We start from the raw sequence: 14,370 nt of genomic DNA on the forward strand, positions 1-14,370 counted from the left end.
GAGCTGCATCGATCCTCTCATCTTGGCCTCCCAGAGTGGTAGGATTACAGGCGTGAGCCACCCCGCTCCACTGGATACAACTTATTTAAAGAGCAACAGTAATATCAAAATCAAAATCAAAATTGTGCATATCCTTTGACCCAGCAATTATACTTCTAGGAAGTCAATTTAGAGAAACACTTGGGTAAGTGCTTAAAAATCTGTTCCTTCCATTGTTGTGGTAAATGATCTAATCATTCGACAGGGTACTGGTTGGATAAACTGTGGAATATCCATGTAATGCGTATAAACATAACATATAAAAAGAATGAATTAGATTTATATGTGCTGATATGGGAAAAGATTTTCATAAATACATAGAGCAATGAAAAAAATAAGCTGGAGAATAGAACACATAGTTAAAATACCGTTTTTTAAAGAACAAGATGTGCTGAAAAGTGACATCATCATTTTCCCTAACTGGCAAAGGTGATTACTCTGTACCCCCTTGTGCTGAATTATTTTTCTTTAGAGCATTCATCCTCATCTTTGTTTATTGTTTGTAGAAAGTTCCATGTGTACAAGGACTTTATTTATTCAATGCTCTATCCTCAGCTCCTGAAACATTTCAAGTATTAAATAATTATTAACTTAAAAAATATTCAGACAGATGAACTGTCCAACAAAGAAAAAAATAACAAAAAATAAAAGCGAAGAAAAAAAATTTAATTGAAAAATAAAAATATGGATGATACAGAAACACACACGCGTATTTTCATAAAGTTGTATGTATTTCAAACAATGTGGATTTAAGAGAATAAATTCTCCACAAGCTGATACTAACTGTAGGTGCAGCTAAAATATCCTAAAATGTTTCTATGGTCCTTTTCCAGTTGACAAAGCAGCTTTACTTAAAGAGTCTCATTTGGTCCTGATAACATCACTAACATCACTGTGAAATACATAAAAAATAGAAATAATTAACATATATTTGCCCTTTACGGTTTGCTAAAGTCATTCTTTCAATTAATGATCTCAATCCTGTTCGGCTCATTCCCATTTTATTCTCCAGACTTCTAATTTTCTGAACCCTGCAGAGTTTCTGCATCCCTCGTTCGAGAATGTTCTTCCCCGCTATCATCCTTCAAAACCCGGTTCGAGCCGACAACCCAAAACCCGCCCCGGAGACAACACAGTCCCGCCCCCTCCCACCCACGACCTCCGCGAAGACGCCGCCGCCGAGGCGGCCCCGGAAGCCCTCGAGGCCCGTCTGGCCCCGCCCATGTCCACGGCCGTCCGGGATCGAAGTCCCCGCCCCCTCCGAGGAGTTTCCCAAAATCCCGCGCGGCAGGCCGCGGCCGCGCTAAGATGGCGACTCCCATGCATCGGCTCATAGCCCGGAGACAAGCGTAAGTGAGGGTCCGACTGGGGCCCGGGGCGGGGAGACACGCATCAGCGGGCGGGTGTCGGATTCCTTGTGAGGACCGGCGGAGGACGGCCGTTTCTCAAACACGCTGCCAGCCTCCGACGGGCTCGGGCCCAGGAGATAAGTTTGGTGACTATAGGTTAGCGTTTTCGCGGAGGACAGTCGCGTAAGGTCCGCGGGATGGGACAGAGCCGGGTCTGAAGAGAACCGCCGCGTTCGCCTTTCCCGAAGGGAAGGTCCAGCAGTTGGTCACTCAGTGGTTTATGCCCCTCCGCCAGCCCCACGCGTGGGCGTGGGCAGCCTGAAGCCCTGGTCCGCCACCTGCATTCCCACCGGCGTAAACCTTCAGCTTCCAGCCCAGCGGGCTTTTTCTGTTCCCTTTCTGGCGGCTTCTTTAGGAACAGCCTGCCTGCAACGCCGACTCTTCTCCCAGGCTGTCGTCTCGCTTTTTGCCACTAATTCTCTCCCGCAATAAGTATTAATTGATTTGGTACCCAGTACTCTGAGTCCGAATTTGGGTATAAAGAAAAACAGATGTTCAAGACAAAACCCCTGTTTTAAGGGAGTTCGCATTCCAACGGTGGAAACAGTTAATAAACTAAATAAGTTAAGTACATACAGCTGGTTATAAGAGCTTCGACGGAAATAAGCTGTTAGGACGGAAGGAGGGAAAGGTCCGCTTTAGGTGGGTGGGACTGGAAAGGCAGCTCCGAAGAAGTGGCGTTTGAACAGAGATTGGAAGGGTGAAAAGGAGCAGTCATGAGAGGATTTGGGGAAGGAGCATCCAGACAGTGGCATAAATGCTTTGAGTCTGGGAAGAACTTAGTTTTTAAGAACTGAAAGATGGTCATTGTGCCTAATGAGCAAGAGAGAGTGGCACAAGAGATTTACAGTGGACAGATAACGCGAGGGTTATCGCAGATGCCTCCTTCTTGTAAAGCCTTTCTCTACTAACCTGCACATCCAAACAACATCTGCCCGTTTTTCATTCAGCATTTCATACCATCACCATTTGCATGTCTATAATATGTAGCTCACAGTCTGCTAACGTGTTTCTTTGTTTATAGTTCTTCTTCTTCTTCTTTTTTTTTTTTAATTCAAAGAGCCCCTTTCCTTCTCTCCAGCCACTCTACCTCTTAGGCCTGATGAGAAGAATTCCTTGCATGTAGGATAAAGACTTAGGGAATCAGAGTAGTGGGCTTGGTGGAGGAAGAAGGCTTTGAAATCAGACACTTGTGAGATCAAGAATGATGTAACCAGTGGGCACCTGTAATCCTAGCACTCTGGGAGGCCGAGGCAGGAGGATCGTTTGAGGTCAAGAGTTTGAGACCAGCCTGAGCAAGAGTGAGACCGCCATCTCTATTAAAATAAAAATTTTAAAAATGGGCGGGGTGCAGTGGCTCACGCCTGTAATCCTAGCACTCTGGGAGGGGAGGCAGAGGCAGAAGGATTGCTTGAGCTCAGGAGTTTGAGGTTGCAGTGAGCTACAGTGATGCCACTGCACTCTACCCAGACAGAGCAAGACTCTGTCTCAAAAAAGAAAAGAAGAATGGGATGATAATAATACGTAAGAGGAGTGCTAAATGATGTCACCAGGGTCCCATTTCTCCTTCTCTCTCTCTCTCTCTCTCAAGCTTTCTCTTTTGGTTGTTGGCTCCATACTTGGATAAGGTCTCTCCTTTTGTCCCTAGGTGGCTAAACTTTTAGGGCCTTTATATCCTCTCAGCTTCAATTTGATTGCACTTCTTTGTTCTAGATTGGATTACACTCCCCACCATGAATCATGGCCATGGGATTGTTAACCTCTGATTGATTTAGTCATTTCATTCTCCTCCCAGTACAATTGAATGGGTGACCATAAACCAACGATGAGCTAGGTAGGTAGGTCAGAGGAGATAAATGAATGCTAGATTGGCAAAACCAACCAATGTCCACTGTAAATATGAAGTGAAAATAAGACTTAGCATCTAAATAATATTGCTATTTCTTGATTCTGAAGTATCAGAAAGCTAAATGTTTCATTTCTACAGTTTGCCTTATTTGGTTCATGAACTACACAGAAGTAAAAGACAAATCTTAACTTTAAGAGTTTCTGGTCTTACTGGGAAGAAAACATGTGGTATAATAAAAACTATTGTGTATATAGACTATAAGTCCCCAAAGGATTCAGAGAAGGAAGGACCTTTAGAGGCTAGGGGAGACCAGGAGAATTTTAAGGATATATTTGGGAGGAAAGCAAGAGAGGAACCTTTACTTTTAATATTATATTCATCAAAAATGTTTGATTTTATTTATAAGTAGCATATATTACTTCTATAATAACAAGTTTAAAACTTTTTAAGCTAATTTTGAGACGTGAGAAAGTACTTAGGTCATTCTTTAATTAAAAAAAAAGTCTTTGGGCCAGGCACAGTGGCTCATACCTATATTCCTAGCACTTTGAGAGGCCAAGGCTGGAGGATCACTTGAGGCCAGGAGTTTGAGACCAGCCTGAGCAACATAGACAGACTACCCCCCTCCCCCAAAAAATGAGCTGAGCATGGTGGTGCACACCTGTAGTCCCAGCTACTGGAGAGGCAGAGGCAGGAGGATCACTTGAGCCCAGGAGTTCCAGGTTACAGTGAGCTATGAGGATGCAGCTGCTGCACTCTAGCCCGGGTGACAGAGGAAGACCCTAACTTAAAAAAAAAAAAAAAGTCTTTGGACTAATAGAGGAAAGAGGAGAAATAAAAAGAACCTAAATATGAACTCCACATTCAGTAGATTTTTCAAGGATTCAACTAATCAATCTACTTTAAATCAATTGGGATGAAATTATTTGTACCTTGTAAATGTGATTTCATCTACCCGTATGTAAGTAGATTGTAGAATCTTTGCACTATTCGAGGTCATTTCTTCTACTAAACCTTATACTGGAATCCACTGCTCTCCAGTATCCAAGGAGGTCATCTAACTTGGCTTGAAGACCTCCAGTAATGATATACTCACCTCTCGAAGTTGCCTGTTTACATTTTTCTTACCTATCAAAAAGTTTATGTTGGGGCCAGGCATGGTGGCTCAGGCTTGTAATTCTAGCACTCCGGAAGGCTGAGGCAGGAGGATTGCTTGAGGTCGGGAGTTCAAGACCAGCCTGAACAAGAGCGGGAGACCCCATCTGTACTATAATAAAAATAGAAAAAATTAGCTGGGCACATGCCTGTAGTCCCAGCTACTCAGGAGGTTGAGGCAGGAGGATCACTGGAGCCCAGGAGTTGGAGGTTGCAGTGAGCTAGATTGTGCCACTGCACTCTAGGGGGGACAACAGAGCGAGACCCTCTCTCAAAAAAAAGTTGAGCTGAAAGCAAATTCATATTTATATTATTAGACGTTGCTTCCTTCTGACTTGTCTACTTTTGCCCCAAGCTGTGATTTCAGTCAGTTAAAAACCCCGTTTTTCACCTGAATTGCCATCAAGTCAGGCCTCCCTGTCTTGTATTCATTTCTGGTCTTAAGTGCTTAAGTGTCGGACTTACCTTTATCCTTGTTAAATTTCATCTTGTTAGATCCGGCACAGAGTTCCAGCCTGTCAAGACCCTTTGGATCCTGATTCGGTCATCCATCATATTAGCTATCCCTGTCAGCTTTGTGTCAACTGCAGGTTTGATAAGTATGCACATTTGTGTCCTCATCCACGTCATTTACAAAAATGTCGAACAAGACCAACTCAGGACCGAACCATGCAGGCCATCCCTGGGTCTCTGTGTATGTAGTCGTGTGCCACATACCGACTTCTCGGTGAGGGACGGACCCCGTGTACTGTGGTGGTCCCATAAGATTATAATGGAACTGAAAAACTCCTATCGTCCAGTGACGTCTTGGTGATCCTGACTGTATGTAGACCTAGGCTGATGTGTGTGTCTTCATTTTTAACAAAAAAGTTCAAAAAGTTACAACTTCTAAAAATAGGAAAAAGGCTGGTCCAAAGGTAGTGAGTTATCTCGATTGATTGTTCACAGTCACAGATCAAATTCCTTGTTCTATTCTTTCCCCTTCTCAATATTGCACTTGACTAGTCTTAAAAAAGGTTATAGAATAAGGTTATAAAGAAAATATTTTAGTCTGGCTGTATAGTGTGTGTTTTAAGCTTTTGTAATAAGTTATTAGAAGAGTCAAAAAGTTAAAAAATTTAAAAGTTTATAAAGTAAGAAGTTACAGTAACCAAAGTTTAATTTACTATTGAAGAAAGTACATTTTTAAAATAAATTCAGTGCTGCCTAAGTTTTCAGTGTTTATAAGGTCCACAGTAAGGTCCTAGGCCTTCACAGCCACTCACCTCTCACTCATGGACTCACCCAGAGCGACTTCTAGTCCCGCACGCTCCATTCATGGCAAGTGCCCTGTACCGGTGTATCATGTTTTAGCTTTTTTTTTTTTTTGAGACAGGATATTGTTCTGTTGTCTGGGCTAGAGTGCAGTGGCTTCACCATAGTTCACTACAACCTCAAACTCCTGGACTCAGTCTATCTTCCTGCTTCAGCCTCCCTAGGAGCTGGGACTGCAGGGGTACACCACCTGTGCCCGTCCAATTTTCTTATTTTTCGTAGAGACAGAGTCATTTTGTATCATACCTTTTCTATGTTTAGATACACAAATACTTACCATTATGTTAGACTGCCCACGGTATTCAGTGCAGTAACGTGCTTCACAGCCCAGGAGCCATAGGCTGTACCCTGCAGCGTAGGTGTGCAGCAGGCCACACCATCTAGCTCTGTGTGGGTGTACTCTATGGTGTTTGCACAAGGACAAAATCGCCTAGCACCACATTTGTCAGAACGTGTCCTTGTTAAGTGAAGCATGACTATTTACTTCAACCCATTAAACAGCACCCTTTGTCCATGTTACTCAACTGATCTACCTAATTGTTCTGTCTTGTTCATAAGAATATTGGGAGAGGCTTTTTAAATTGTCTTACTGAAATACAGATACCTAAAAGGCAATAAGGGTGTCAGTCTGTAATGATTTGATACCTAGTGATGATGGTTTTCTTTCTGAATGGATTTAATAAATCCAGCCAGAATTTTGCCTGGCATTGGTGTCATTCAGGTTCTCTGGTATGGTGTGTAGACTCCGTTTCCCCTGCTTTGAAAATCAAAACAGCATTTGCCTACCTCAGTCTTCCAGCACCACTCCTGTTCGCCAGAGTTCCTCAGACTACTGGTGGCAGTAGAGCAGTGTCCCCGGGAGAATCTGCTGGTATGTCAGCGATCACCTGTCCCTGTAACTGAAACACATTCAGAACAGATAAAGGCTCTGTTACCCACCCCTCAGGTATCTTGGACTTTGATTTTGTTCATTGTGTTTGAGAGTCAAAAATGGTTCTGCTCACTTTGTGAGCCTGTAACAATGAAAACGTTGGTGTCCTATTTATTTGCCTAGCACCCTAAATACTGAGCCTGTCCATTTTTTGATTCTTTGTGCTTTAAACATAACTAAAACAATGAAATGAGTTTTTGGTGTCCTTGGTATTTTTCACTAGTTTCAGCTTATTTTGGTGAGGAGGCTTTCAGATATATCTCTTACAGGCTTTTATCACTTGTCTATATTCATTCTTAGTTTTACATGTTCCATTAAAAATGTCCCTTAAAATTTGTTTTATGATTTCACATGCAATCCATGTTCATTGTAAAGTAGTTAGAAAATACGGATAAGGAAAAAAAGTATAATCCTTCCCCAAAGATTATCAGTTTACATTTTAATGTATGATCTTTTAGGCAATTTGTAACATTTTAAATGGTCTCCTAGTGTTCTCTATAGTTAATTTAGTAACTTTTTAGCTATTTCCTTTGTTGTTGGACTGTTAGGTTTATTCTGAAAACTATATTGTACTTCCTGTAGTAAATATTCCTACAACTAAAACTTTGCATGTATCTATTATTATTTCTGGACCAAATCGTGTGAGCATTTTTTAAGAGCCACATTTATTGAGGTATAATTTACATACTGTGAAATGCATCTTTTTTAATGTACAGTTCTGACAAATTCATAGGGTTGTGTAACCACTACCAAAATCAAGATAAAGGACACTTCCATCACTCTATTGATTTTTATATATTGACGTTATATCTAATAAAAGGTTCCACAAACCATAGTCACTGAATCCTGTTTTTGGAGGCTCATAAGCTAAGAATGTTATTTACCAATGTGCATATGTGATCATTTTGATGATGAAGAACACTAACTTTGAACCCCAAAAGAGTGAAATGTTAGCCTTCAAAAAAGAATTTCATTCTCTCATTAGTAGACTTCTATCATATAAAATTGTACCCAAATATTATATTTTAATTTTCATCAATAAAATAATTTGTGAAAATTTGTTTTCTGTCCTGCTATATAAGTACCTATATAATATCCACAATTTTGCCTCTTGTTCTACAAAGCCTAAAATATTTACCACGTGACCCTTTACAGAAAACATTTGCCAACCCCAATCTAAAACCTTGCTAAACTCACCTAGTTCTAATTATTTCAAAATATTTTTATATTGATTGTTTTGGATTTGCAATGTACGTAATACATCATTGATAAGGAATGACAGTTTTATTTCTTCCTTTCTAATTCTTTCACCTATTTTTCTTCCCTTGCTATATCTCAATCAAACTTTAGGGATTGAGATTTTTCTCAGTCTTCTAGATAACTAGAAAGAAGCTGGGCTTCAGTCTATAAAATGCCTGGTTTATTCTTAGAGTATAGCCCTTCAGATCTTAACACTGGAAACAAAGTTTATCTCCCGAGCTTGTAATAAGTGATGCTTGCCGTCCTGGGATGGGCAGACGCCTTCAGCACAGGAGTTGACTTAACTCTGGATTTCCATCTTCTTCCATATCTTGATTTGAATATTCCACACCTCCTTGTTGATTCTGATCCCTCTAGCAGATTGTTGAAAATATTTTTGACATCTTTTCTATTTCTGAGCTAGAGAATCACCTGAGTTACGTAGTCTGTCATTACTGGAACAGAATTGAGGAGCCAAGATTTGAACTCAACTCCATCTTAACTCTAAGGTCCTTGCTTTTAACCACTTATTATACTTCATTGTATTGAATCTTATATAAACACTGTAAAGTGTAAAATGATTATTTTTATGAATCTGACCTCAAACATTATATTTTATATTGTTTATGCTTTTCAGGACAAAAAAAATGTCACAAGGCAGAATTTTAAGGCTTGTATTCTATTTTTTGCTCTTTAGTGAAGCAAATAAGCAACATGTAAGATGTCAGAAATGCTTGGAGTTTGGACATTGGACTTATGAATGCACAGGAAAAAGAAAATACCTACATAGGCCTTCAAGAACAGCAGAACTAAAGAAAGCTTTAAAAGAAAAAGAAAACAGACTGTTATTACAACAAAGGTAGGTTTACATGTACCCAAATGAATATTTTTATATATATATTTATAGAATTTATTAAGGGACTACATGTTTCATGATGGTTCTCCAGATCTTAATTATAATACTAGCTAATGTTAAGGAATGCTGACCATGAGCCAGGCACTGTACTAAGCTCTTTATAACTATTTAAGGATTATTTAAGCCTCACATCTATACTGTTAAGGTAGGTACTATTAGTGTCCTCATTTTACATATGAAGAAACTGAAGCACAGAGAAGTTCATTAACTTGCTCATTGTCACACAACTGCTAAATTGAAAAGTCAAGTGTTAAACCAACCAGCCCATCTTGAGAGTTCATGCTCTTAATCATTTTGCCTTATTACCTCAACTGTCAGTGAAATGACAACAGAATACTAAGGGGTAGATTATACGAGCTGATATGGAAAGCTATCCAAAGTACATTAAGTATATAAACTAGGTAGAGAACAGTATATATAGTATGCTGTGATCTATGGAATTTCTTTATTTAGAAATGGACATGATTAATAATAGTGGTTACTTCCTAGAAGGAGAATTAGACAGGAAGGAGACTGGAAAATTATTTACTCTTTTATGTCCTTTGAATAATGTGCTTTACATCCTTTAAATAATGTGTATTTATTCCTGTGAAATAAGTAAGGATACGTATTTTACAGAAGCTGAAATAGGAAGGTGTTGGGTATATTTAGTGCTACAGATTAGAAACAGCATCTTCATAAGAACCGTTAGCTATATAGCAATAGTATCTTGAACATCTGGACTTTCGAGGCAGCAGTCTTCCAGTTTGTGGACATGAAAGCTCTTCCAGGGTCATGCGGGAATAGATAAACAACCAATTTCTAGATCAGCAACATTCCTATATACTATTTCCAAAAGCAAACGTGGAAGAGAACTTGCCTACTGGTTCTCCTTTTTCACTTCTCCTTTCCGACAGTCCTCCTCTCATTTCACAAAAGAAAGGCGTGCCTCTTACCCATTTCTAATCATACCTTAGCGTATTGTCCTCGTGTGTAAAAACCAAGAGGGTTTTTCGGAATACTATCGTTTGTACTGAGAAAGTGAATGGCCATAATTACTGGGAGTAAATTCTAAGTTTTTTTTTCCCCCCAACAAAATTGAAGGAGGGCCTAATTGAATTGTCAACTTAAAATATATTTTAATGATGTATCCTTATATGACTTGTGGAATATAACATTTAAGGAATTCAAAGAATTGAGTGACATTGCTATAACAAAGCTTTCTATTCTGATCTGCCTATTTAGGTTGACAAGGTTTCTCAGGGTTAAATCTATAAAAATTAAAAATAGGGATTGATTGATGCTGAACCTTGTTTTCACATTCTAGCAATAAGAAGTATTTATTCACAGATTTATAAACTAGAAAAAATCCATGTCATTAAGAAATGCATTTCCACTAGAGTTACTTTTGTTATTATTTATTAAACTTTTTAATGTATATTTTAATCAATTTCACATTAATAATAATAGTAACTCAATTCAGAATTTTTAAACACAGCCTATGATCACAGATAATTAAAAGATACAATTTCAAGTTATGTCTATATTTTATTACAGAGAAATATCGTAAGTGATCACTAAAATTTTTAGGTATACAAGTATGTTAGGATACATTCTATGGGGAAAGCAGAATAAAAGCGCAAGTTCAAGGAAGAAAAGGACAATATAAAAGTACCAATTGCTGAAGATAAACTTGTCCATATATTTTTCCAAGTGAATGGTGGTAGTTATCTAAATATTGTAGCATTTAGTTTCACAGGTTACAATTACAAATGTGGTATGACAATTTTCTTTTTAAAATATTTTTCTGTATATATAATATACCCTTTACAAATTATAAAACTTGGAATTAAAAAAAAGTATGAGTTTTCCAAAATTTTTTTATTAGGTATGTGAGCAAAAAATATTTGAAGACCCTTGTCCTAAAGAATAAAACATAAGGCTGGACACAGTGGCTCATGCCTGTAATCCCAGGGCCTTGGGAGGGTGAGGCAGGAAAATCACTTGAGTACAGGAGAACAAGGCTGCAGTGAGCTGTGATCGCACCACTGCATCCCAGCATGGGAAACAGAGCCGGACCCTGTCTCTTAAAAAAGGGAAAAAAAATGGAAATAAGAGAGTACCGACATTTACTTTTGTTTTTGTGTATCATACAAGTATTTTGGTCTTAAAATACGTAGAACTTCAACATTCCGTAAATCCAGCAACAAAAACAAACATATATATATGTAGAACTACATGAATATTAGATCTGGCTCTATTATATAAAGACTGCTGGGTTTTGATTCAATTAAAAAAAAGACATATGAATTTTGGTGATCATGAATTCTTACAGTGTGATTTAATAAATGTACTTTCCTCATTTATTTTACTCCCCAGATGATAATTCAGTAAATAATTCCATTGTGTAAAAAACTTGACATAAATACATTTTTATGTTTGGAGACTCGGGAATAAGGAGAAAGACATTAGGAAATATAGAGAAGTCAGAATACAGAAATGTTAACTTTACAGGACAGTGCCGTAGTGATAGAAGTGATCCTGTAATTGGAAAACCTGATTCAGTATGCATGTCATTTGGCAGAAATACAGCAGCAAGCCATTTGTACATTTCATTCAAATTCAGCAGACTTTGTTCTTTATAGATAACGTGAGGAAACACAGTCCTGAAGTTTTAATTTGCTGGTCTTTAAAGAGTAAATAACAACATTTGAGAGACATGCAAGAAAAAGAGTTATTTTAAATTAAAAGATTGCTTTCTAAAAAAATATGAAATGGCCATTTATAATATTCTGAGAACTCAAATTAAAAATTATAGTTATTATGCTATTATTTACTTTGTTTCGTTATTCAGTAAGTAGTTGATATAGCTATGTCAACGTAATTTCCAAACTAAAAAGGAGTCAAATTTGTGCATTTAATATTCTTAACTACTAACTTACCTGGCTTTTAAGGTCCAGGTGATAAAACATGTTTTGCTTAAGTGCTGGTTAAGTTGACTTCATATACCATATACAGCCTACAATAGGAAACTTTCCACTTGGCTATAACAAGAAATACTGTACCCTGGATACTTGTTACAAAAAGACAAAGCGTTTCTCCAGTGTAAAACAGTTTGGGGGCAGCAGAAGGGTTTGTCTGAGCTGTGTGTAATCACTCTATTAACAGGAGCTTTTTTCCCCCTCGTGTTTATCAGCATTGGAGAAACTAATGTAGAAAGAAAGACCAAGAAAAAAAGGTATGTGTGGCTTTAGGAGTATTATATAGATAATATGTAATGCTAGTTAGAGGGATCAGAAGGGTGATTTTAAAATAATAGCTATAAGATTTAGATCTGAATCTCTTGTTTGCAATTCAAAATTAAATATCATCCTATTTTCTGATTAGTTCCTCTTCTTACCTGTCTGGAATTAATTGTCTCCATTTCTTCTTTTTCTTCAACTTTCTAGAGTCCTTAGACCTGGAAATAGTAAATAATTGTCTTCTCTCAGCTTAGAATAGGAAATGTTATTAAAACTGGTAAGAAATTGTTGGCCAGCCCTATCTGGTCTGAAGTAGTTAAATAAAGATTATGAAACATTTACCAGTCTGCATGAGGTTCAGATAGACCCAGTTGTTACACTGCAACTTTATTCTAACATTATTCACTCTGAAGTATAGTATAGTAGAAATCTTGAACTCTGTCCAAGAGTGTTCAATTGCTGAAGTAACAAGAATAACTTATAAAGGGAGGGGGCATGGCTTACAACAGTCAGGCGAAAAGCATCAGACCTAGGGATCACATGCTGGCAAAGCTTCAGCATGTACATATGTGTGTATATATTGTACTGTGTCCTATGAAATTGCCTTTAAGCATTCTATTAAATGTCAGCTTCCCATGTATATAACTGTTTATTGTCTAATAGGTCTAAAAGTGTAACCAGTTCCAGTAGCAATAGCAGTGACAGTTCAGCCAGTGATTGTTCATCAGATAGTGAAGAAACGTCTACCTCATCCTCCTCAGAAGACAGTGACACTGATGAAAGCTCCTCTAGTTCATCATCCTCGGCCTCCTCCACAACCTGTTCCTCCTCCTCCGAGTCAGACTCAGATTCCAGCTCTTCTGGTAGCAGCAGCACCAGCACAGATAGCAGCTCTGAGGATGAACCGCCAAAGAAAAAGAAAAAGAAATAGAATTGCTCCATACATAGTGGACTGATGGACTGAAAACATTAATGTGATTCTCAAAAGGGAATTTAGAATATATTAAGGCCAAATGGGTTAACTGGTCAAAATTTCTAGAATTCAAAAGTTTCTAAATGTTTTACATTGTAAGAGCATAAAGAGTATTAATAATAATGGATTATAAAGACTTTTTTATTTTAAGGGTGAATCTTGTTCTTTTTTTATCTGTATCTCTAGAACTGAATCAAGGCTGAAATCTGTAAATCTGTTTTTGTGATGAAACTTATCTTTTCTCCCTGTGAAATAAATGCCATACTGTGTTACAGGTTAATAGTATGGATCAGACATGTTTTCAGGATGGTGCATCAGAATATCTGGCAATGAATTTCTAATGCTTTTGGCCGTGTGTTATTATGTAAGGGTTAATATGTTGTTACTATAAGCTTGGGAGTTTCCTCCTGTTAGTAAATGTGCTCTATTTTTATGTGGGAGTTTTCCTACTGTTAGTAAATGTGCTCTATTTTTATGTTTATGTTCAGAAAGTTATTCTGATTTTTTGTCCTAAATACTAAGTTCAAGGAACCTATTAATATATTTATACCTTTGGAATGCTACAAGTTTCAAGTTGCTGTGTTGTATTATTCATTTTCTTCTGGTTCCTTAAGTTATCCTTTTCTGAGGAAAATCATTCTAGAGGAACCTAAAAAAGGACAAAAAATCTGAAACTACTTAGGAGTCTAATCTCAGTGCCTTCTGATAAATTCAGTGTATCAGAAAAGAAAGAAGCCATGTAAAAGGCTAACTTAAGTAAAAGTGCTGTGTGTATTAACATGTTATAACATGTGTTAACATGTGTATTAACATGTTACCATTCAAAGGGGAGAAAAGGGAGGAAGAGAGGTAATTTTTATAGAAAATTAGGGCAATGTTTGGTCACCTTTTATTGAAAGCTTATTTTAAGCTTTCATAAAGATTGCCTTTTTGCCATTTTTGCAATTACAATATTACAGTTTATATGGTAACTGGTCATATATGACAGTCTACTGCATAAATATGAATGGGATTAATCTGATGTGTTTACATAGCATATACACAGTTGCTATCTAGAATGAAAGGTTAAAAAGAAAATACTGCACAATACTTCTTAAAAGTAACATACTCTTATTGTGGTGAGATTGTTTGGTTTAACATCACATTATTCCGTGATGTCTTTTAAACTTTTTGGAAAGAGATATGATTTGTAGAAAAATCTTGATTTGTGTTAAATATAAGTTTGTAAAACTATAAATGTTGTCTTTTTTATATTTTTATGAGAAAGCAGTAGAAAATTACTTTTAAAGAAAATGAGCTTTATTTAAATGTTAAAATATATGTA

At 37.5% G+C, this 14,370-nt stretch overlaps 1 protein-coding gene across 2 annotated transcripts; it reads left to right on the forward strand.

Annotated features, from left to right (window-relative positions):
- Positions 1-1,319: 1,319 nt before the first annotated feature.
- On the forward strand, positions 1,320-13,479 carry ZCCHC10 (zinc finger, CCHC domain containing 10). 2 transcript variants are annotated; one of them, XM_012651315.1, is made up of 4 exons: positions 1,330-1,388; positions 8,634-8,795; positions 12,028-12,069; positions 12,737-13,479. In XM_012651315.1, the coding sequence occupies exons 1-4, from the start codon at positions 1,348-1,350 to the stop codon at positions 13,002-13,004; spliced, it is 513 nt and encodes a 170-aa protein (XP_012506769.1). In that variant the 5' UTR covers positions 1,330-1,347; the 3' UTR covers positions 13,005-13,479. The 2 variants fall into 2 exon arrangements, with proteins under 2 accessions (XP_012506770.1, XP_012506769.1); XM_012651316.1 differs by lacking the exon at positions 12,028-12,069 and having other exon boundaries at positions 1,320-1,388; positions 12,737-13,374.
- Positions 13,480-14,370: the final 891 nt, after the last annotated feature.

The sequence above is a fragment of the Propithecus coquereli genome, unplaced genomic scaffold (assembly GCF_000956105.1).
Source record: "Propithecus coquereli isolate 6110/MARCELLA unplaced genomic scaffold, Pcoq_1.0 Scaffold353, whole genome shotgun sequence".
Classification (NCBI taxonomy): Eukaryota; Metazoa; Chordata; class Mammalia; order Primates; family Indriidae; genus Propithecus; species Propithecus coquereli.

Bases quoted from the DNA above. Each gene is read 5' to 3' on its own strand.
- ZCCHC10 (XM_012651315.1), top strand. From the start codon at position 1,348: ATGGCGACTCCCATGCATCGGCTCATAGCCCGGAGACAAGC. The intron at 1,389-8,633 runs GTAAGTGAGGGT...TTTGCTCTTTAG, and splicing joins CTCATAGCCCGGAGACAAGC to TGAAGCAAATAAGCAACATG. The intron at 12,070-12,736 runs GTATGTGTGGCT...ATTGTCTAATAG, and splicing joins AGAAAGACCAAGAAAAAAAG to GTCTAAAAGTGTAACCAGTT.